Below are 23,524 nucleotides of genomic sequence, written 5' to 3'. Positions count from 1 at the left end.
GTATTCTGTCAAATCTATTCAAATCTTCTTGGCAATTATGAAGGCTTAAGTACGTATGTATGAAAATAATTCTTTTACAAACTGATTATTGGATTTCAAACATACACATATTTGCAATAGTCTAACCTTAGAATGGCCAAATGTCTAGTTTCTACATAAATTGCCTGTCATAAATTTAAGGCGAGACGAACTAAAAATAATGTCATATATAGTATTTCTGAACTTACAAGTAAATATATTTGTATTTCTTTTTATTAAATTCTATAGGAACTTCTTAGTAGATTTTCTTATGTTTCACAACATATGTATGTTTTATTTAATTGCCGTTAACAATAAACTAATACATAAACGAGTACCAATAAACGTGCATGATGCAAAATAAAATCAAATAAATATAAGACTGTATTTCAATTTTTTTTTCTTTTGGAAAATAATCAGTCAAATACTATTTTATTTAAAAATTTTGCATCATTTTTAGTTACATTGACAAGGAACATTTAAAATTAAACAAGTAAGTAAAAGTACCATACAAGCTGAGATTTTGCTTTAAATTCTAAGTTTTGTATTGGAAGAGTAGATAAAAACGTTATACAATTGTGAAATAGTAACTCCGGTCTCTCCAAGAAGTTTACGTTTGTTGTTTTTTTCTTAAAACTTAAGGTATAAACAAATATATGTTTGGAAATAAAAATTGATTTATTAATTTTGTAACTGTGAATGAATTGCTTAATACGTCATAATAATTATTTAACAACTGTGATATAGATTGAAAAAAATCATATTTTAACTAAAGCCCCTTTCCTTATCTCTCTGTTCTTCCTTTGTCATATGGGACACATTTTCTTTTCGTACGAAAATTAGAATTTGCAAAATTTGAGTATAATATATGGTTTCAATGCAACAAGTATGCATTGCTGAATAAATTATTGGCACGATTTTCTCAGCATAATAATGACGTAAATAATTTTCTTTTTGTTGAATCATTTACAGTTTTTCTAAATAAAATAGGAACCACGTATGTATATATTTCAGCTTTTATATTCGGCATACTGAAGCAGATCTTAGTATTCATTGGCTACATTCTAATATAAAAAACAAAGGCATAAAGCAATTAAATGCTAGGAACTCAGTTTACATTTCACTAATTCTAATTCATTATGTATGCATCTATATAATATCATATTTTTGTTTTGGAGCTACTTGTTATTATAACTTATCAAGATTACGCCCTCCATCTTGAATTGTTAAGGATTGCCTCAATTGTGTATACCTTAAGTTTATTACTAATTTATATTTCGAATAGTTAGGAACACTTCCGTATAATTAAGAGATTCTTACTAATGTTGAAATAGGTTTTCGCAAGAATTCCATACATATCATACATATATTCATTATTATGATGGAATGTCAATGTTTTTATAAATTTTTTTAAAATAGGAACTTTTTAGTTTGCGTAGTATGGTTTGTTTTTGTTTGTATTTTTGTAGTGTACGTATCTTTCGTGTCCATTATGCAATTATTTTTCCTTTTGTAGTCTGCAAGTAAAAATATATTTAACGGGCTAATAAAAATTTAAGTATATCAACTTACCTACATTTTAACCAGTATCCACGGTATAAAGGCCATATAAACACTCAGATTTACTTTCCACCTATAACTAATAAAATAAGAATTACTGATTTAGTTATCAGCCATTGAATGTATCATTAGATGATTGCGTTACACTACTCCAACTGAAACCTTTTATTCAAAATTAAATTTACAAACCAACGTATTATAAAAACAACAAATAAATAACAATAAAAACGCAAGTCAGTAATAAAAGAATTTGAATAAAATGAAATGTTTATTTTTGTACATTTTTCATTATATTAATGTGATTCGATTATTGTGTTTATTGGCTTATACACTTATAATATAATGATATTTAAGCACTAATGAAGTGTCAATATCGGTATTTGAAGCACCAAAAACTTAATTTGCAGTATTTTGGAAAACATGCCTATTATTTTGCTACGGGCGCATTAAAAACGCATCGGAACTGGAGAAGAAGACAACACGCAAAGGGGATTAATGGAGAAGTAGTATGTAGTGTTTTCTCGACACTTAAAGTGCCAATGAAAATAGTTTTGCTACAAGACATTTTCCTTACTTAAAAAAACCCTTATACTAAGAGTAATAAGTTCTTTAATTCTACTTTCGTGGTTTTTCACACGCAGGCATACATACATTATTTGCTTACACATATCCGTTTTTAATATAAACTATTTTGTAAAATTTTATTTGCGAGGCGTTAAAAATATATTTCTACTGGTATTTGATTTTAAGCATAATGAAAACTATCAATTTCGGTGTGGGCAGCAAGCAAAATAAAACATTTTTAATTACAAATAAACAGACAAAGCTAACGTATTAAAAAAATAATAAACAAGCTTAATCTGATCAACAGATAAGATCAAATAGATGTTTTTTGTATCTTCCCGAAACTCTTACCGGTGATATGGTTTCGGTTAAATAGCTGCTGCATAAGTTCCTGATTACTAGCGATTTTACGCGCATCTTCAGGGACGGCTTCATTAGGCATATTATGCTGGATATGGCTCTTGGAATCCCCATCATTAGTGTCATAGGTAAGCATACAGTTCCCTTCGGCAATAGCATCTGGATCTTGTCTAGGTGTATGAATAGCGTGGCTTGTCGCGTTTGACACAACATGTTGTAACAAAAATGCCTTTGATAAATTATAAAATCGTTTTTCCCTGTCAGAATCGTTGTCATCGCTTCCACTGCCATTGCTCTGCGCATAGAGCTCGGTGGTTTGTTCGAGCAGCTTCTTCATTTTGCAAATATGCTCGACACTAAAAGCATGCTTATGGATGTTGACTTGAGTGACTTGGCATAGCTGACAGTCCCGCAGATTTGTTTCGTGGTCCGTTTCCACGGCTACGCCGTTGGATCTTAGGTCGCTAACAACCTCCTTTCCGCTAGAGCCATCGTAGCTATTATCGTCAGATATGTGTGCATAATGTCGCTGATTTCGGGATTTTTTGTCTTTGGCCCGTGAATTTTGAAACCAGACCTTAAAGTATAAATTAAGTGTATCGTTGTAATTGAATGTATGTCTGGGCATTTTAATAAAGCTTAAGAGCTGTTTTAGGTGTTGAATTATTTACCTTTAAAGCAATCTGGAAAGCACGACTTAAAAGAATCAGGTGTAACCCAAAAACGGTTTAATTTGATTGCCTATCATTTATAGGAAAGTGTTGCATTTTCACTAAAAAATGAAATAAAAATTTTAAAAAATTAATAACGGAAATTATAAATAATCTGAGTATGGTAAATATTTACAACATAAAAATCAAGAAAGCAATAAGCTTTCTCAAACCATGGTTTATATACCCTGCAGTATTATTAAGGGAGAACACTATAGTCAAGTATCTGGACTCTGCTAAAATAAAATAAATTAAATATATTTTTTTTAAATTGTGGGCGTGAAAAACGGTCTGAAACAAACTCAAACTGATGTAGCCACTACAATCTGCATTCTTAATCTGAATTTTCTAGCTTTTACAGCTCCCGTAATCACGGCCTAACTACGGATTGCCTGACAGGCAGACATGCGGACGGACTTGGCCAAATTAACTTGTTTTGTTATTTTTATAACTATTACTCTTAGAGTATAGGGTATACTAGATTCGTTGTAAAGTATGTAACAGGAAGAAGGTAGCGTTTCCGACCATATAAAGTATATATATTCTTCATAAGGATTAATAGCCGAGTAGATCTAATATGTAGCAATGTCCGTCTGTCCGTCCGTTGAGATTACGCAAGCAGACTCCAGAGACATAGAAGCAGGGCCAGTTTGTTGACCCATGTTGCCACGACCACTGTAATGCCCACAATCAGTATCAGATAGTCGGGGAACTCGACTATAGCATTCTCTCTTGTTTTTATAATAAAGTTTTCTTACTCGGTAGACATAAGTTATTTTTTTTTAATTTACAATTATTGACAGGGTATGGGTATATAAGCTTTGGGGGTTCGTCACGCTTTTTTTTCTTGCAAAAATACAGAACAAATCATATTTTAAAAGAAAAACACATACATTCCATTTAAAGAAAATTTTTTTTGGCATTAATTTGAATGATCTTTTTAAAAGACCAAATCTAATGTAACCAAATATATGTTTTCTGTACATTACTCATGTAGTATGGTACTCACTTGAACTACGCGTTTCTTTAAGTTAACTTTCTTAGATATCTCTTCAAGCATTTTTCGGCTTGGATTTGATTCGGATTGATAACATTCATACAAAAAGTTCAATTGCTCCGGAAGTATGGTGGTTCGTAAGCGCTTATTTTGCTTCGATGAAACGTTAACCGGAGACACAGAGGACCGTTGCTCCATTTCATTGGAATTTGGAATTGGTTCATCTTTTTTGCATCCTTTTTCATCATCATTAAAAGTTAAAGTCTGAGAGTTGTTCTCTATCATTGTGGCATCCAGAAAGTCCTCAAGATTATGTAAGTACTGCGACTTTTCCTTTTCATCTTTTTGTTTGGATCTTGTGCATAAATACTTGTTATCATTATCAATTTCAATTAAAGAAGATTCCTGTGGAAACTCTTCTTTTGTTTCACCCGAAGGGCTACCATTCGTCTCGGTTGAATCGCTTTGACCCGCGTTAATGCTAATATTGTTGTTATTAATATTTTCCACTTTGTTTTTGTTCATAGATAAGTCGTTTTCTTCGCTTGGCCTGTCTATGCGTAATTGCTCCTCTTGTTGTAGTTTTGTTGCCTGCTCCAATGATGTTTCTCCAATATTAGGGGCTTCATCCGATGCGGGTTTTGGCATTCGCGACGATGGTTTGTAGCCTGGGAGATCAGGGATTATTTGGGGCGAGGCAACTAACTGAAAAAACTTTTTCGACTCATTAAGTTGGTAGTACTGGAGTAGAAACTCGATGGTTGGCTTTTTACTGGAGCTAAATATATGCTGTTGGCTGGATTTTGACTCTTCATGTGTGCGATAGTACGATAGCAAAAAGTCATAGTTACTGACTTTCTTTAATTCGCTCTGTTGATAGAAGTTAGTTAAGAAATCAAGTTCAAACTCGGTCTCGTTCCCTTGCTCTAATTTCTTATGTTGTTGTTGCATGAGGAACTGCTGTTTTAGTTCAGGGCTCGTTTCATTCTGCATAAAATACTTGTACAGAAATTCGTGCTTTTTATGAGAAACCTCAATCTCCGACAAAGACTGCATTTCATCTGCATTGGAAGAGCAGTCCGAGTATTTCCGCTTCTTTGTTGGCGGTGGTTGATGGTGTGGCTGCTGCTGTTGAGCCGCCGCTTGTTGTAGACTTTGCAAAATGCTGCCGAACGGTCCGAAATGGGCATCAGGGTTAGTGTTTTGACCAGCATCTGAAAAAATGTTTCCTTGATTCATCAGGTGTAATAGTTGATGCTCTCGCAATTTCTCCAAGTGATTAAACTTTAGATCGCATTTGTCGCAATCAAACTTGGGAGGGCGTTGAGGGTGATCTAAACTGTTACTGCGTTCTCGTTGTGGTGGCGTGGGGGTCGTGGATGGGCTAAAATCAGTAAGGGAAGAAGACTTTGCAAACAAATGCTGTGGCGAGGGCAATGCGCCAAATGAATGCTGTGCGTGCTGTCCCGGCAAAGGAGCTGCCGAGCCCGGCGTTGACAGAGTTTGCGAAACAACAGCGGAGCCTGGTGGACCAATGCCAACATGGTGTATATCCATGGAAGAATTAGAATCCTCTGAGCTTAAATTCTGCGCGATTTGAGCAGCAGCTATTTGTGCCTTGGCAGACTTTTTATTATTTTCCTCTTTGAAGCAGTGATTTTTCTGATGACGTATTAGCTCGTAGTACCTTTGAAATACCAAGTTACACTTTTTGCACGCATAGTTTATGTTCTGTTTCTTGGTCTCCTCATTTTCAAACAGGGTATTGTTCGGCTGGTTTTCATAAATCTTACGTTGTTTTTGTCTGGCGTTTTGAAACCAAACCACTATAACACGTGGAGACAGTAACAAAAGCTTACTTAAATATTCGAGATCGCTGTCCTTTGGATATGAGTTGTTCTCAAAGAACTCCTGCAAAACCTTTATTTGGTAGTCTGTAAAACGTGTTCGATTAGCCCGCTTGCCACCTGATGTCGATGATGAAGAGCTCGATGAGTTCGAAGAGTTGCTTTCAAACTGAGTACTAACACTGCCTGAGGTAGCCATTGGAGCTGCGTTCTTTTCAAAGGGTTTGCCAACAATCTGCAAATTTTTTGGTGGTCCCATGTTACTACCCATGTTCTCCAATTGCTGGTTAATTAAATCATTCATGCTGCCATAAATATTTCCGGCAGCTCCACTACTCGGAGAAGGGGGGCGTGACATTACATCGGAGCTTCCACTTTCTGATTTAGTTTCAAATATATTTATTTGCTGTTGACTCTGACAATGGGATGCAAGAGCAGAGCCCGCTAGCAAAGATTGGTCCTGGAATGTATCCGCGTTTTGATTTGTCAAGCACTGTTCTGGGGTATCCGTAAGTTCCTGTTGGTGTTTTAAAAAGTTAAAATTAGGGTGCTGCTTTGTTTGGTATGCAGAATCATTTGCACCGATCATATCATCCTGCGGCTCTGATTTTATTTGCCCGTCAACAGAACATGGCAAGACATGGTCCTTGCCCCCGGGCTGTCCAAAAAATATATTGTTGCCTAAATAGTCGGATATATTGCCGCTGGAGTTGGTCGATTCTGGACGGGATACGGGCGTTGAAACTGGAACGGTCGCAGATAATGTAACAGGTCCTGTTGCGATAACTTTTCCCGCCGGAAGTACTTTTGTAGTTGGGCTTTCCTTAGAGATTAAATTGGTATTACCAGATGGTGCTAATAAAATAGTTGATGCAGTCATTGGCGCTGTTACTGCGACGCTACTAGTATCATTTAAAGGTGTAACTTTGGCTTGACCTGTACGTTCGTACTCTTCTATATTCAGAGTTGTCGATGGTGGATTATTAAAATTATAAGGAGAGTCCTTATTGCGTTGTCTTTCCTTAAATAGTGTGTTTCGGAACCAGTGTTTAACCACCTGCAAAAACAAATTTTGTTCATCTCTTCTTTCACTCAATCCTTAGCAGCCTTACCTTCATTGGTAAATTTGCTTTCTGAGACATCTCCATAATGCTCTCTTCGCTTGGCGAATTATTTATATCGAAATGGGCCCGCAATATTTTTAGCTGATCATCTGTAATACGCGTTCGAGCTCGTTTTTGATTGCTGGCCAGCTGTAAAAAAAATTATTATTAAAAATAAGATAAAATAAGGCTTATAGCCGTTAAAAACTTTGTAGTGTACAAAAGGAACCGTTTCTGACCATATTTTTGATCACGATAACCAGCCGAGTTATATAATATCATAATATATATTTCGATTTGTACGTCCGTCAGTTTATATAAGCGTCAAGATTTCGGAAACTATTACATATAAAAGCAATAAAGTTCAAAATAAGCAATGCCATGCGCACCAGCCGCCCTAAACTGTATTGTTTTTACCATTTTAATCGGCCACCAGCACTCTAACGCAGAGTTTTGAAAAATGTTTCAATTTCCTTTAGATTTTTTATATATTTACCAATGTTTTTCCTTACGAAATTTTGAGATTTAAAACTAGTATTTGTTATACCTAGCAAAAAAAAAAATTAATAAAAATAATAAAAAAAATAATTATAATACATATGTGGCAGACAAACCAACTAAAAAACAAGAGAGAACGCTATAGTCGAGTTCCCCGACTATCTGATACCCGTTACTCAGCTAGTGGAAGTGCGAAGGAGAAATTTCAGCACTGACAGTTGTTGGCGGTTTGTGGGCGTTAGAGTGGCCGTGGCAAAAAGTTTTTTGGCAAATCAGTAGAAATTTTCAAGACTAATTAATAAATGAAAAAATATCAAAACATTTTTTAAAAATGTGGGCGTGGCAGCTTTGTGCGGTTTGTGGGCGTTAAAGTGGGCGTGCCAAAAAGTTTTTTGGCAAATCGATAGAAATTTACAAGACTAATACAAAAATGAAAAAATATCAACACATTTTTAAAAAATGTGGGCGTGACAGTTTTGGGCGGTTTGTGGGCGTTAGAGTGGGCGTGGCAACATGAATCGACAAACTTGCACTGCTTCTATGTCTCTGGAGTCTGTATGCTTAATCTGAACTTTCTAGCTTTTGTAGTTCCTGAGATCTCGACGTTCATACGGACAGACGGACGGACAGACGGACATGGCCAGATCGATTCGGCTATTGATCCTGATTAAGAATATATATACTTTATATGGTCGGAAACGCTTCCTTCTGCCTGTTACATACTTTTCAACGAATCTAGTATACCCTTTTACTCTACGAGTAACGGGTATAATAAACTGACAAAAATGTTAATTTCAAAAGGTCTTGATCGTGTATGTATCGTTATATTTAAAGTAAGAAATTTATTGAAAGTTAATACTTTAATAACATACAAACATAATATATGTCTATAGATCTATCCGTATTTATCTAGAGTTATATTTTTTTCAGTATTAAACAAGAGAGAACGCTATAGTTGACTCTATAGTTACTCTGCTAGTGGGAGTGCGAACAAAAAAGTTCAATATTCTTTTTGACACATCTATAAAAATGGGTAAGAAAAAAAATTAAATGGAAATTAATTAATGAGTTTGTGCGCGTTAAAAAGGGCGGGGACGACAAGTTTTTGGTAAATCTATAGAAAATGAAAACAAATAGTAAAATAAAAAAACGCAACACATTTTTCGTGCGTGACAGTATTGGGCGGTTTTTTGGTGTTAGAGTCGGTGTGGCAAGAAACAAACTGTGTATGTCTCTTAAATTTACAGCTTTTATAATTTCTGAGACCTTGACTTTCATACGGATGAATAAACGAATGGTCAGACGGACAAGGCCGATTCGGCTATTAATCATGATCAGTAGTGTATATACATTATAGGGTCGTAATCTCTTCCGGTTTATATTTATACCCGTTACTCGTAGAGTAAAAGGGTATACTAGATTCGTTGAAAAGTATGTAACAGGAAGAAGGAAGCGTTTCCGACCATATAAAGTATATATATTCTTGATCAGGATCAGTAGCCGAGTCGATTTGGCCATGTCCGTCTGTCCGTCCGTCTGTCCGTCTGTCCGTCCGTCTGTCCGTCTGTCCGTCCGTATGAACGTCGAGATCTCAGGAACTACAAAAGCTAGAAAGTTGAGATTAAGCATACAGACTCCAGGGGCATAGAGGCAGCGCAAGTTTGTCGATTCATGTTGCCACGCCCACTCTAACGCCCACAAACCGCCCAAAACTGCCACGTCCACACTTATGAAAAATGTTTTGATATTTTTTCATTTTTGTATTAGTCTTGTAAATTTCTATCGATTTGCCAAAAAACTTTTTGCCACGCCCACTCTAACGCCCACAAAACCGCCAAAAACTGTATGTGCTGAAGACTCTCCTTCGCACTTCGAATAGCTGAGTAACGGGTATCAGATAGTCGGCGAACTCGACTATAGCGTTCTCTCTTGTTTTAGTCTAAGAGGGAGACCGCTTTGAGAAAGTTTCTTCGTTATCGGGGGATATGAAGATATGCAATTAGACAAGCGACGTTTTCCAGTCGTCACCAAGCGGCGGTTACATTAATTGCTCATGGCTCTTAGATGCCATTAACCGTAAATGCCTTAAAAACATAATAAGAAACTGATTCCAAGGAAACCTTTTTACTGCAAGACTGAAGACTGTTGTGTTCTGGAAATTTACCACCCAAATGAATAAAACCAAGAAAGGAAATTATACCTTACAGTAATTCTATATTAAAAACCAAAGGAAAAACGGTATAGTCGAGATTCCCGACTATCTGATACACGTTACTCAGCTAGTGGAAGTGCGAAGGAGAAATTTCAACACTGACCGTTTTTGGGCGTGGCCAAAAGTTTTTCTGCATATCGATAAAAATTTACAAGACTAACAAAAATGTGAGAAAATATTAAAACATTTTTCAAAAGTGTGTGCGTGGCAGTTTTGGACGGTTTGTGGACCAATAGCTGAGTCGATCTGGCCCTGTCCGTCTGTCCTTCCGTATGAACGTCGAGATCTCAGGAACTACAAAAGTTAGAAAGTTGAGATTAAGCATACAGACTCCAGAGACATACCCGCAGCGCAAGTTTGTTGATTCATTTTGCCACGCCCACTATAACGCCCACAAGCTCCCCACACTTTTGAAATATGCTTTAATTATACCCGTTACTCGTAGAGTAAAAGGGTATACTAGATTCGTTGAAAAGTATGTAACAGGCAGAAGGAAGCACTTCCGACCATATAAGGTATATATATTCTTGATCAGGATCAATAGCCGAGTCGATCTGGCCATGTCCGTCTGTCCGTCCGTCTGTCTGTCCGTTTGAACGTCGAGATCTCAGGAACTACAAAGGGTAGAAAGTTGAAATTAAGCATACAGACTCCAGAGACATAGACGCAGCGCAATTTTGTCGATTCATGTTGCCACGCCCACTCTAACGCCCACAAACCGCCCAAAACTGCCACGCCCACACTTTTGAAAAATGTTTTGATATTTTTGCGGTTTTGTATTAGTCATGTAAATTTCTAACGATTTGCCAAAAAACTTTTTGCCACGCCAACTCTAACGCCCACAAACCGCCTAAAGCTGCCACGCAAACAATTTTTGAAAAATGTTTTGATATTTTTTCTTTTCTGTATTAGTCTTGAAAATTTCCTAATTTGCCTAAAAACTTTTTGCCACGCCCACTCTAGCGCCCATAAACCGCCAAAAACTGTCAGTGCTGAAGACTTTTTCGCACGTTTACTAGCTGAGTAACGGGTATCAGATAGTCGGGGAACTCGACTATAGCGTTCTTTCTTGTTTTATTTAAACTATATAAACAATATAATTGCCTGAGTATAGAACCTGTGGAGTGTCGAATGATGATTTAAGAATAATAATCTTAATATAGTACCTGAGAGTTAGCATTCACAGTGAGCTGAGTTTGAGCTGGGACAGTGATAGCTTTAACCGAGTCTACTGGTAAAGAGGTGACACCACTGGTCAGCATGTGAGTATCACCTAGTACTAAAGCAGATGTTGCGGTTGAGGTTTTAATGCTGTTATTTTGCGCTGATGATGGAGATACTGCATTACCGGCGGCATTGGCTCCGAATACTAGGGGGGGTGCTAAGTTCATGAAGTTAAGGGACATCAAGTGGTGAAATTGCATTATATTAAGCATGTCAACTGGGTTAATTGAAAGTCCTGATGCGGCAGCTACGGCTCCAAATTGCTGTTGCATATGCTGAAGATTTTGTAGACCCTTAAACAATTACTTTTATTAGCGGTGTGACCTTTATGGATTCAAATCACTTTGGAAAATGAAACTACCTGCAAGTGATGGGAAACCTCTCCAGCGGACATCGACAGAACTTCGGGATGAAGGGCTCCGGCATCTGAGTTACTCTGTTGTTGCTTGAGTAAAGCCGCGAAAGTAGCGAGGTATTGTTGATGTGATTGGGAATCGAGAGATATTGGAGTAGGTGACAATTGTCTAGTTTCTTTGTTTAGCTGCGACTCCAATTGAAGCGGTGAGACATCACTCACTGAAACTTCTAAAACAAATTCATTTTTTTTTATCTGAATTCTTATTTTGTTAGTAATGAATTGGTTTTACCTCTTTCTACTGCATGGGATTCCGATGGAAAAAGCTTGTTGGACTCCTCAGTATTTAATACCGGCGTCTGCGGACTGTTTGTCCTAGTTAAAGGGGTTACCTCCTCAGCGTGTGCTTGCTCCATGTGTTTCTGAAGCGCCTGTGTACTGCGAAAGTTGCGTTGGCAAAGAGAGCACTTTGTAGCATCCCGCATCGTATGGTAGAGCATATGCGTGGTAAGTTTTTCTTGGGTTTTAAATGCCAAGGAGCACTGTTTGCAACGATATTTGTAGACATGGCGCTCCGAGATAACCAGGCTCATGTGTGAGTCTTGAAAGTGGCTGACCATAGCTGGAATGGTCCTGAAGCTCATGAAGCAAGGACGGCTGATGTGGCTGGTTGCCAGACACAAATACTCCCCGTTTTGCAAAGGAAAATGCTGATTCTGTTGCGCATGCTGAAGAAGCTGTTCCTCGTGCTTGAAGCTTGCCTCACACTGATGGCAGGAGAGCCCTTGCAAACCCACTGATAGGCTTGGCTTAGCTGAGATCGATTTGATTGGACTAACATTGCAGGTGTTTTCAATAGGTGTTGGTGCTCTCTCTAGCGTATTTGTTTTTGAATATGGAGCTTTAGCTGAGGGGCATGCTATATCTGTGCTCTCATTATCTTTTTTCCAAGCTTTCTGATCCACCAGAAGTAAGAGCCGAGAAAGGCCATCTCTGGTAACGCTATGAACGCTTGTTAAATGGGCCTCCAAATACTGTTTTTCCCGGAAATGGTTTTCGAGGCACAGTGGACACTGTACCCCAACCTGAGCTTCTGAAACTTTAGGCGACTCTGGAGCTGCAGATTCCGTCACTTGAGAAGCCAAGTCTTTACTTTCCTCCATTGATGTCATACGATTAACCTCCTGTTCGACGGGCTCTTGCTTAACGGCCAGAGGACCGTCACTGACATTCGTATCTAAGTCCTTATCTTCTTCGACGGTAGGTGGATTTATAGCAGCGCATCTTTGATGCACTGCAGCTAGAGCAGCTGCTGCCACAGCTGTTTGGAAAGCCTGAAGAGCAGCCGTGTTGGTTGGTATACTTATAAATTCATCACTTTCAGCACATGAGTGTTCAGTCTCAATATGAGACGCAATGTCGCTTTTAGATTGAACGAAGTATTCGCAGAGATTACATTTGAATACTGTTGTAGGGACGCCGGCACCAAGGTTATTTACGCTTGGAGAAATAATTTGACTCAAATTCTTGTCGCAAGATGTTGCGCAACTTGAGGGAGATGTTGGTGAAAACATACTGACATCCGGAATCGCAGGGACTCCAGCAGCAGATGATGCCTCAGCATAGCTGGTATCCGACGTGGCGTCATTGGTTGTGGCTCTAGCCAAATTAAGGCCAGATGCAAAAGAAATATCTGGAAAAAAACACCGTAATAAGATAAGGTAGGAAAAGAAAATGAATCGATGAAATGAATCTTAATAGATACGGTAGAGTAGTTGCTCTTACAGTAAGGGAGTATAGCAATTTCGTTAAAAACCCCACGTCCGATTATAGTGACACCTACGCATAAGTTTATTTTATCAAAAACAAAGCTAGATTCGGCAAGCCGATTATGTACTCTTAAAATAAATATATATTAAAAACGAGAAAGAATGCTATAGTCGAGTGCCCCGACTATCAGATACCCGTTAGTCAGGCAGTGGAAGTGCGAACGAGAAATTGTAAATTTTTCTGGAATATCGGTAGAAATTGTGGAGAAAAAAACAAAATTAAATGCAAAAAGATTTTTGGCAAATTGAGAGAAATTTACAAGACTAATAATGAAAAATAATAAAAGCATTTTTATACCCGTTACTCGTAGAGTAAAAGGGTATACTAGATTCGTTGAAAAGTATGTAACAGGCAGAAGGAAGCGTTTCCGACCATATAAAGTATATATATTCTTGATCAGGATCAATAGCCGAGTCGATCTGGCCATGTCCGTCTGTCCGTCTGTCCGTCCGTCTGTCCGTCCGTCCGTCTGTCCGTCTGTCTGTCCGTATGAACGTCGAGATCTCAGGAACTACAAAAGGTAGAATGTTGAGATTAAGCATACTGACTCCAGAGACATAGACGCAGCGCAAGTTTGTCGATTCATGTTGCCACGCCCACTCTAACGCCCACAAACCGCCCAAAACTGCTACGCCCACACTTTTGAAAAATGTTTTGATATTTTTTCATTTTTGTATTAGTTATGTGAATTTCTATCGATTTGCCAAATAACTTTTTGCGACGCCCACTCTAGCGCCCACAAACCGCCAAAAACGGTCAGTGCTCAAGACTCCTTCGCACTTTCACTAGATGAGTAACGGGTATCAGATAGTCGGGAAACTCGACTATAGCGTTCTCTCTTGTTTAAAATTGTGTGCGTTGCAGCTTTGGGCGGTTTGTGGGTTTTAGAGTGGGCGTGGCCAAAACGATAAAAAATTTACAAGACTAATAAAACAAATAAAAAAATATCAAAACATACTTCAAAAGTGTGGGCGTGGCAGTTTCGGGCGGTTTGTGGGCGTTAGGGTGGACGTGACAAAATGTGTCTACCAAACAAAACTGTCACGCCCATATTTCTCCTTCGCACTTCCACTAGCTGAGTAATAGGTATCAGATAGTCGGGGAACTCGACAATAGCGTTCTCTATTATTTTTTGTTTGTTTCAACCGGTGTCTCACAGAAATGTTAAAATGTCTTGTTCGCACTCCCACTAGTTGAATAATAGTTTATAAACTTGAAGTTACCATGGCACTTTTATTCGAGAAAACTTTAAGAGCTGTTCTTATGTATAAATGGCTATGTTAGACGTGTCACGATGTACTAGTAAAGATAATAAGGTAATACTAATTAGTTAACCTCAATGTATTGGTCAAAGAGACCACTAATAATGGTGCAGAGCTAACTAATCAACAGAGAAATGAATAGATTTAAGCGAGTGTTCAAGATCAAGCGACAAATGGAAACAAAGGGAAGATATTGACCGGCAATCGCCGGGGAACAGCTTTTCGGATCCGCAGGCAAAAGACTCTTTAGCTGAAGCGAGCTAGCACTGACGGCAGACTTCGTTTGGACCTTATTGTCTACACTCACCAGTATTTCGTTTTGCATATAGACCCGAGACACCCTGCATCAGTGTAGAGCAACGTGTGCAATTATCAACATCTAAAAAGGAGTGGGCGCTGGAGAGCTTATGGTAAGGGGCAAGGGAAGTACGAATCTGGCCTGGCTTCATATTGATGCGGTGCGGAGTACTGCTATGTGTTCTGCCATATTCGTGTGTGCGCAAGAAGTGGCGGCGGAGCGGCGACTGTTTGTTGTGTCTCTGCGAGGTTCGGCCTCACAGTTCGGGGTTTGGGGTTCGGCGTTCCGTTGGTGATCTGTGGTTAGGTGCTATGCCTGCGGTTCGGCCCTGCACGACGCCGCGCATCTGATATGGGAATCTCACACTGCGGAGTGGAGTAAATTTGTTTGGCCTTTTGGATTGTGGGCTTCGAACACCCATGCCCAAGAAAAGAAAGACTAGCCTGAGTCTGGGCTGCAGACTGAGCTTGAGCCTGGGCCTGGGCCTGGTCCTGGGCCTGAGCCTGGGCCTGAGACTGAGGCTGAGACTGGTGTGGAGCAAAGTGTGCACGTCACTAATTGCAAATTCGATGGATACACATAATCGTTTTTGCATTCTTAAGTAATTTGTAATAATTTCCTTAAGGGTCAGCGTCAGCGTATAAATCTCAGAACGCATATAAGTCGCTAAAGACGAGAGGGGGCGAAGGCGAGAGGAAAGACAGAGAAGAATTTACGTAAACGCGACGATGATTCGGAGCCCAAAACGTGAGGACGAGGCCAGGGCGAAGTCGCATGCGAAGACGATAATAATCGAAGAGCGGGAAGAAGAAATTGAACTGAAATCAGCGCTTAATGATGAGTTACGAACGAACGAACCATATTATACAATGCAATATGGTTATGGTCTGTGGAAGGGGAGACTTTGGAGAATCATAAGGAGCGTTTGTATTTATGCTCAACAGCATTTGATATATGCTTGATGGACAAGCGTACATACCTAATATACCTACACAAGACTGTGTATTATACAAAAATGTCTATATATTTTGTTTATAAGCAACTTTGTGCAAATTCTCAGTTGCACTCCCACTAGGTAATATGGATCTCAGTCTGAAGTTTGCAACGCAGCGAAGGAGACATTTGTCAGCATAAAAACGAGAGAGAACGCTATAATCGCGTTCCACAACTATCTGACACTCGTTACTCAGCTAGTGGGAGTGCGAAGGAAAAATTTCAGCCCTTCCAGTTTTTGGTGGTTTGTAGGCGTTAGAGTGGGCGTGACAAAAAGATTTTTGGAAAATCGAGAAAGAATTTACAAGACTAACAAAAATGTGAAAAAATATAACAAGATTTTTGAAAAGTGTGGGTGTGGAAGTTTTGGGCGGTTTGTGGGCGTTAGAGTGGGCGTGGCAAAATTTTTTTTTATCATTTTGTTTTATTTTTTTATCAACACATTTTTTAAATGTGTACCCATGGCCAGATCGACTCGGCTATTGATCCTGATCAAGAATATATGTACATATATACATATGTACATATGTACTTCATATGGTCGGAAACGCTTCCTTTTGCCTGTAACATACTTTTCAACGAGTATAGTATACCCTTTTACTTTACGAGTGACGGGTATAAATAGGAATCGGAAAAAACGAAATAAAAAATTTCGTTGTCATAAAGTGTTTTATTTCAATAAATTAACTATAACTAAAAAAATATATTTTAAAATTCTTATTAAGAACCAATGAAGGTTAAAGTCCGAGTGAAAATATTAAAAGGGAATAATAGTTTCTTCTTTTTGATCATACCCCAGTTTTTAGATCCGTTTCCCGTAGAGTAAATGTGAATAACAGGTAGAAAGAAGCGTGGTCGACCCTAAAAAGTATAATTATTCTTAATTAGGATCAGTAGCCTAGTGGATCTGGCCTTTATTTGTCTTTCAAACATCTAACGGTATGCCAACAACTTTTTTGCCCACTCTAACGCCCAGAATAGTTTCACGCCTACAATTTAAGAAAAATGTTTGGAAATTTTTAAATTTGATTCTATGTCTTTGAAGTTTCTATCGATATGCTAAAATTGTTGCCAGGATTGTTGCCTATAAGTCGCCCATTACCCCCACGCCACACTTTTGTTGATTTTTATTTTTTTTTGCGTTCGGAGTGCTAGTTGAGTAATAAGTGATAGTTATAAATGCAAGGGTATATAACATTCGGCTTGCCAAAGCTTCCTTTCATGTTTTTTTAAAGCTAAATTACACTTACATTGTCAATTCCTACCGAAATGTCTTCCAATTTTAATTTTTTAGTAAGAAATAATAATGTGTTCCAACATACCTTCGTTGTCCATGATCCATTCCGTCACTTTGAAAACTTCGTTTAGTGCGGGTATTTCTTGGTTTTCACTGCGACGCTGCAAGCAAATAAATTGCTCGACTTGCATGTGTCTCATTCCCTTCACATGCTGGACCATTTCATGCAGATTCGTGGCTGTAACGTTGCACAACTGACAGAGGAGCAGTTTCTTAGACGACTGCAATTGCTGATCTTCATCCGGACAGGAGCAATGAGGATCATCTTCCGCCGAGCCCGACGACTTATTGTGCATTTCACTTTGCTGAACAATGTACAGTAAATGCTGGAATATCATTCGCATTGTGTCGTGACGCATCTGCTGTGTGTGCAGGCCCAGCTTCTGAATAGAATTTGTATGGAAGTCGCAGCAGTTGCACTTAAGTTGTACTACATTTGCGGCAAGCTGTTGTTGATACTGCATTTTATACTCATTTCGGGGACCGCCCTCTCTGATGTGGTTTATAAAGTTAAGCTTCTGCAAGTGCTTGTCCGTCTTGCTGTGTAGTTGAAAATTTGCCTTGAGATTCGTTTTGTAGTTGCACAGCCGGCATATATAGTTGTTATTGTGAATAACCATTATTTCGGAGGATGCACTGGAGGATTGCCGCGATCGATCTACCAGCAAATGCTGGTTCATATCGTCTAGGTTGTTCGTACTGAAGCAATCGCAGATTAGGCAGCTGTAGAAGGCCGTTGGCCACTTATCTGTTTTTGTCAGAGGATGAGGATCCCCTGATAAATCGCCGGGCACTTCGTTGGAGTGGCTCAGTCCCATTCCCATTGCCATTCCTAACCCCAAGCAAGCTCCTGTTCCATGACTGAGCTTCATTGACTTGGGAGAAAAGGAAAACTGATCCGTAGTGCTCACGGGTGAAGATGAGGGTGATAGTTTGGTATTAGCTGTCTGCTGATGTTGTTGTTGTTGCTGTTGGTGAAGGAGCTGAATCATAAGGGCTTGGTTGTACGCTAGATCAGCCAACGCAACCTCGGGCATAAAACTTCCGGAGCTGTGACCAGCAATATTCCCAGTGACGCTTTGTTGTTGTTGCTGTAAGAAATTAAATGCCTGGATGTGCTTGATGTTATTCTGCAGCACTGCCATGTTGTGGGTGTGCTTCTCGCTGGTCATGTGGATGCGCAGGTTGCGGGCCACGGAAGTTTCATAGCTACAGATGTCGCATCGAAATGAGGGCTTTGGCTTTGTGCCGGCGCTGTTTGTACTGATTCCGGTATTAGCATTGGAACTATTTGCTCCAGTGGCGGCAGGCGTTGCGTTTCCGCTCAGGGATGCATTGCCGCCGACAATGTTGGATGTGCCGCTGCTTGCGCCAGAACAGCTGTTGGATGGACCTGCAGCAGTTACTTGGGGCGAGAGCAGCAGTTTGCCAGTCGCCGCTGCAGCAGCCGCAGCTGCAACCATATTTTGAGAGCTGTTTAGTTCCTGCATGTTGTTCAGATGTTTGTCCGATTGCATATGAATGGAAAGATTACCCTTGGTGGTCGTGGAGTAGTTACAGATTTCACAGCGATACGGCTTATAACCGCAAGAGTAGGATTCTCCCCGTGCCAGCCGAGGATGCTGTTGTCCTATGCCAGAAGAAAATGGTTTAATTAAATTTATAACTGGCTTAAAATCCTTTTAAAAATTGTTTCCAAGCTTTGTTCATAATGTTAAATACTCATCCGTAATGGAATGTTTTCGGCATAAAAACCACTGTCAAAACCAAAAACAAAAAAGAAGCTAGCTATGAAAAACAGAATTGTCGTTAACCCTGCAGTTGAAATTATGTTCGTTTTCATAAATTATTGGATCCTTTAATATTAAGTAAAAACAAATTTGATTATTAATATTATTATTTATTTCCTGTATAATAGTCCAATCTGATCCGTCCCTCTTATATATATGCAACAAAAAGGAGACATTTAATAAAGTTTGCAGCAAATAGCTTCAATATTAAGATAATAGTATACGTAGAAACAATCGCACGAATGGATGGTGGATCCAACAAAGGCTGACTTGCCCCGCTTGCATGTGTATACAAACTATAACATATTGTGATCAATAAACTCGAGCAATGGGAAAAAATAAAATATTCTGTTTTCCTACGATGTAATTCCTACAATGGCCCTATATTATATGTAGTAAAATTAGGAAATATTTAGACATATTTAAGTAAGGTTAACGGCCTTAGTACCTGCAAGGCAATAACCACAGGCACTCTCCCCATCAGGATGTTTCTCCCTCATGTGGATCTCCAATGTTTCCTGATATTTATAGTGCCAATTGCACTGGGGACATTTAAGAGTCTTGCAGGAGTTGCGAGTAGACATTTGCACGCCGCTGTTTAATCGAGCTGAGTTAAGAAGCATTTCACAGCTGTAGAAATTGAAAATAATCAGAGTAATATAATAATCATTAAACAACGAAACATACTATGTAAAAGAGGGTTAAAAATCTGTAAACGATTTAATTTAATTAGATTAGATTTGACGTAATTAGATTACTATTCTTTTATTTCCTTCTCAATATTCTTTCCGGCTGATATTTAATTTGAACAGTAACTGACCTTCTAATGCAGGGAAGGCACCTTAAAACATTTATTAGTAGTAGTATCATCGCTTCCTAGCAAAGTGACAGAGCTGTTTGCCTCGACCCAGGCGACCCCATTAAATTGTAACAATTGGGGACCGGACGGCTAGGCGGTCAGAAACATTTATTAAGTGAAATCAGCGCAATTGGTTTAATTTTTGTTGGTTCAGCCGCCATCATAAATTTACGCCACTGCAATATTTAACTGGCCCCTCCCTGCAGATCATATCATCATGACAAAGATTCCCAACAAGCTGTTAATTGAAATATACAGGCATATTATATATATTTATGGGAACGGAGACTAAAAGTGGTGTCCCTTATTAACAAGAACAGATTCCACGAACAAATGGTCGCAATTAAATAAACGCAATAATAAATGTACTCCATTTAACAATTTATGATGGTATATTCATATCAACTTTTTCGCTTTCTGTTCGCATCTGTAAATATAAACGTTACCCTTTTAATTACAATATTTAATAGAGGTAGCAACCTAAATGTTCGCCGTAAAATAAATATTAAAATGTAAGAATGGAAAATAACTAGTACACCTGTTGGTTTGCTGTAACATAATTGCATTTGTCGGAGTTATGGCTTTCCAGTTACTTTGCCATCATACACAAATTCGACACTCTCAAAACTTCCCCACAAATTCACCAGGAAATATTTTTAGTGGTATTTTAGGTATGTTTTGTCAAAGCCGGTTGGGATTTGGAAGTAGACATATTTATTCAAGTGTGAAGCAATTAGTGGGATCTAACCAACCGGAGGGCTTTTTATCATCAACCCAATCGTCATTACAGCGGGCAAGTAATCAACCTATGACGTTCCCGCTGTTGGCCTAATGACTTATTGTTCAACAGTGGCAAAAAGTTTCCGGCTACAGTAACAAGTCCAAATATTCTTAATAATTGCGCATATTACGGCATTATGAAGGAACTCAATACTTGCACCCTCGTGGTATATGCGTGGTATATGCGGTCCTCAAAGGCAACCCTTCACCAATCAGCCATCAAATGCCTGCAGCAAGGCCCATGACTTCCCCCCATCCACAAAAACCTATCCATCCCCCGGAATCGGACAGAGACCCGAACTGCTACTGCATAATCTATTCCTTACCGCGCACAGTCTACTCCTTGGGGACGACCATTGATGTGCTCGGAACAGGCGCCGATTGTAAAGCTGGATGTGGCGCTCGACGCATTTCCAGCGCTGGCCACCGAGGAGGTGCTGGGTGATATGGCCAGGGTAACACTGTTGCTGCAAGGTGAACGATGTGGGGTTTGCTGTGGCTGAGACTGAATCTGCAGTTGGGGCAGAGATTGGGAAAACTGGTGATGTGAAGAAGACGGTGACTTTGACCGCTGCTGGATGTCGAGAAGCTCGCAGGTTTTGCAGTCCATACTTTTGAGGTCGGGATGATCGGGACATGGGCTTGGAAATAAGGAACTCTGGTGCTGATGATGCTGCAGCTGCTGTTGAAGGAACTCTGTGATCAGCTTAACCCGGTTCTCATTCGATTCGTTGGCGACAAGCGCTGCTAAAGATGCATGGAAGGAACTGACTTCAGGAGTGTATACACCACCTGTTGTCATGTGCTGCAGTTGCAAAAAACCTGAGCAGGGAACATCCGAATCATTTATTTGAGGTGATGTGGACATAGAGCCAATCTTCATTTCCACCTCTGACGAAGACGACGAGGGTGGCTCTGTTTCTTGGTTGCAATGTGTTGACTTATGGTTACTTATATTATCAGTACTGGGTGATAAGATTTCCCCGGATGCGTATGTCGATGTAGGTGAACTGGTTGAGGAAACTTTTGATAGGTAATTAGTCTTTGCTGTTGCTGAGTTTAAGGAACCAAATTTCACAGTTAATTTCCCCGCTACTTTAGGCGATGATAATGGGAGATATGCACTAGGTGCCGCCATTTTATTACTACTAGTGTACTGATCCGTTTCAGACTCTTGCTCCCGGTCCTGGTTAAGGAGCGGATTCTGCTCAGTCTCTTGCTTATTTTCGGGCTCGAGTTCAGAGTCATTGCTGATAACTGGCTGCGGAGACAGAGGCAGTGTGGGGTTACTGCCCTCAGTTGCTGTTTGAAGCTTTTCGGTATCATTGCTGTCAGTAGAGGCGTCTTTACCCAAGGGCTGTAGAAATGATATCTGCGGCTTTTCATCCATATTTCTCTGAATAATGGCACTGGAGTACTCGCGATTAAGTAGCTGCTGGTCCAGCTCTTCCAAATTGAGTCGGTGTTCAGTTTTTGCATGCAAGCTAAAGGACTTAACGTTGCCAAATGACAACTTGCATATAAAACACATTAAAATTGGTTTCTGGATTTTAAATGCTCTGATTTGATCTTGGCAAGTTGAGTTAGCATCTTGCGCAGACACCACACGAAAGGAATGGATTTTCGGACTCGATTTGTAGGAAGCGCCTGCTGAGGGTTCAGCTTCCTCCTGCCTTTTGTTCTCACTTTGCTCTAAATGATACTCATGCGGGTGTTCTATTTCTTTCTCTTCCTGCCCACGATCTTTAGCCTTCGTCAGGTTCTTTAGTGAATCCGATGTTGAAGCATAACAAATTTGGCCAGACCCTGATTGACGTCCATTGGCATTATCTGTGGCGATGATGTATGCGCTGCCATCAAGATTGTAAACTATTTTCCCGTCAAAAGTTTCCACATCAGAACTGGACATTGGAGAGCCGTCGTCATTACCATTATTGGACCTGAAAAATAGTTACAAATATACATTTGTAGTAAGACAATATAATATTTATTTATATAATATAAAATTTGTTGACTAAGAGCAAGGAAATGAAAGCTGTATTTAATTACTATGCTTTATAAAAATCAGTTCGAAAAAAATACAGTAGAATGCGATCCTAAGTCTAAAACTAATCATATATGCTAATTATCTCATTAATAACTTCACTAAGCGATATAAAACGCTATAACTACTTTGTCGGGCGTAAAGTATGCAAACGGGTAACAGGATTCGTTTAGAATATACACCTTGATTAGGATCCGTATAAACGTCAAGGTCACGGGAACTAAGAAGCATGTATGTATATTCTAGTGGCTCCTACGGTATTCAAGTTTGTTTGAGAACGCTGTCAATCTTTTTGATTTGCCAATTTTTATCGATGTTGTTTTTAAAAGCTTATTACGGTTTCTTTACTTAATAAGTTTTGTTAGATATTGTCTATATAAAGTTGACGATGACACCTCCTACTTAAAAATTTAAGATTTGCAATTTTGTTAATAACATATTTATACCCGTTACTCGTAAATTAAAGGTGTATACTAGTTTTGTTTAAAAGTATGTAACAAGTAGAAGTAAGCGTTTCCGACCATATAAAGTATAAATAATTATCTGGCCACGTCCGTCTTACCGTCCGTCTGTGCGTCTGCCTGTCCGTATTAAAGTCGAGATCTCAGGACCTATAAAAGCTAGAAAGATTAAGCATGCAGACTCCAGAGACTCATTTGTTGACTCATGTTGCCACGCCCACTCTAACGCCCACAAACCGCCAGAAACTGTCAGTGTTGAAATTTCTCCTTCGAACTCGACTTTTTTTGTTTATTAGTCTTGTAAATTTTCATCAATTTGCCAAAATAACTTTTTTCAATGCCTACTCTTAGAGTTTTTTGCCCACAAAAAAGTTTTGATATTTTTTCTCATTTTTGTTAGTCTTGTAAATTTCTCTCGATTTGCCAAAAACTGTTAGTGTTGAAATTTCTTCTTCGCACTTC

At 39.0% G+C, this 23,524-nt stretch overlaps 1 protein-coding gene across 6 annotated transcripts in view; it reads right to left on the bottom strand.

Annotated features, from left to right (window-relative positions):
• Positions 1-614: 614 nt before the first annotated feature.
• Positions 615-23,524, bottom strand: part of LOC122622864 (zinc finger protein 2) — a 42,624-nt gene continuing 19,714 nt past the window's right edge. Inside the window, exons 4-14 of one of the 6 annotated variants that reach the window (XR_006326347.1) lie at positions 20,884-22,497; positions 19,367-19,548; positions 17,154-18,758; positions 11,741-13,141; positions 11,455-11,678; positions 11,036-11,386; positions 7,169-7,309; positions 4,222-7,113; positions 2,494-3,079; positions 1,591-1,657; positions 615-1,535 (exon numbers count right to left, since the gene is read on the bottom strand). Coding sequence is in view for 4 of the 6 variants with exons in the window: in XM_043801476.1 (XP_043657411.1) it covers positions 2,456-3,079; positions 4,222-7,113; positions 7,169-7,309; positions 11,036-11,386; positions 11,455-11,678; positions 11,741-13,141; positions 17,154-18,758; positions 19,367-19,548; positions 20,884-22,466 (9,003 nt within the window). In the remaining 2 variants the exon portion in view is untranslated. Of the gene's footprint in view, positions 1,536-1,590; positions 1,658-1,888; positions 3,080-3,173; positions 3,275-4,221; positions 7,114-7,168; positions 7,310-11,035; positions 11,387-11,454; positions 11,679-11,740; positions 13,142-17,153; positions 18,759-19,366; positions 19,549-20,883; positions 22,498-23,524 lie in introns of those variants that run through there. The other 5 variants (XM_043801477.1, XM_043801478.1, XR_006326348.1 and 2 more) reach the window with 5 other exon arrangements.

This window comes from Drosophila teissieri, chromosome 4, assembly GCF_016746235.2.
Source record: "Drosophila teissieri strain GT53w chromosome 4, Prin_Dtei_1.1, whole genome shotgun sequence".
Taxonomy (NCBI): Eukaryota; Metazoa; Arthropoda; class Insecta; order Diptera; family Drosophilidae; genus Drosophila; species Drosophila teissieri.
This window is presented reverse-complemented; position numbering and strand designations above follow the sequence as displayed.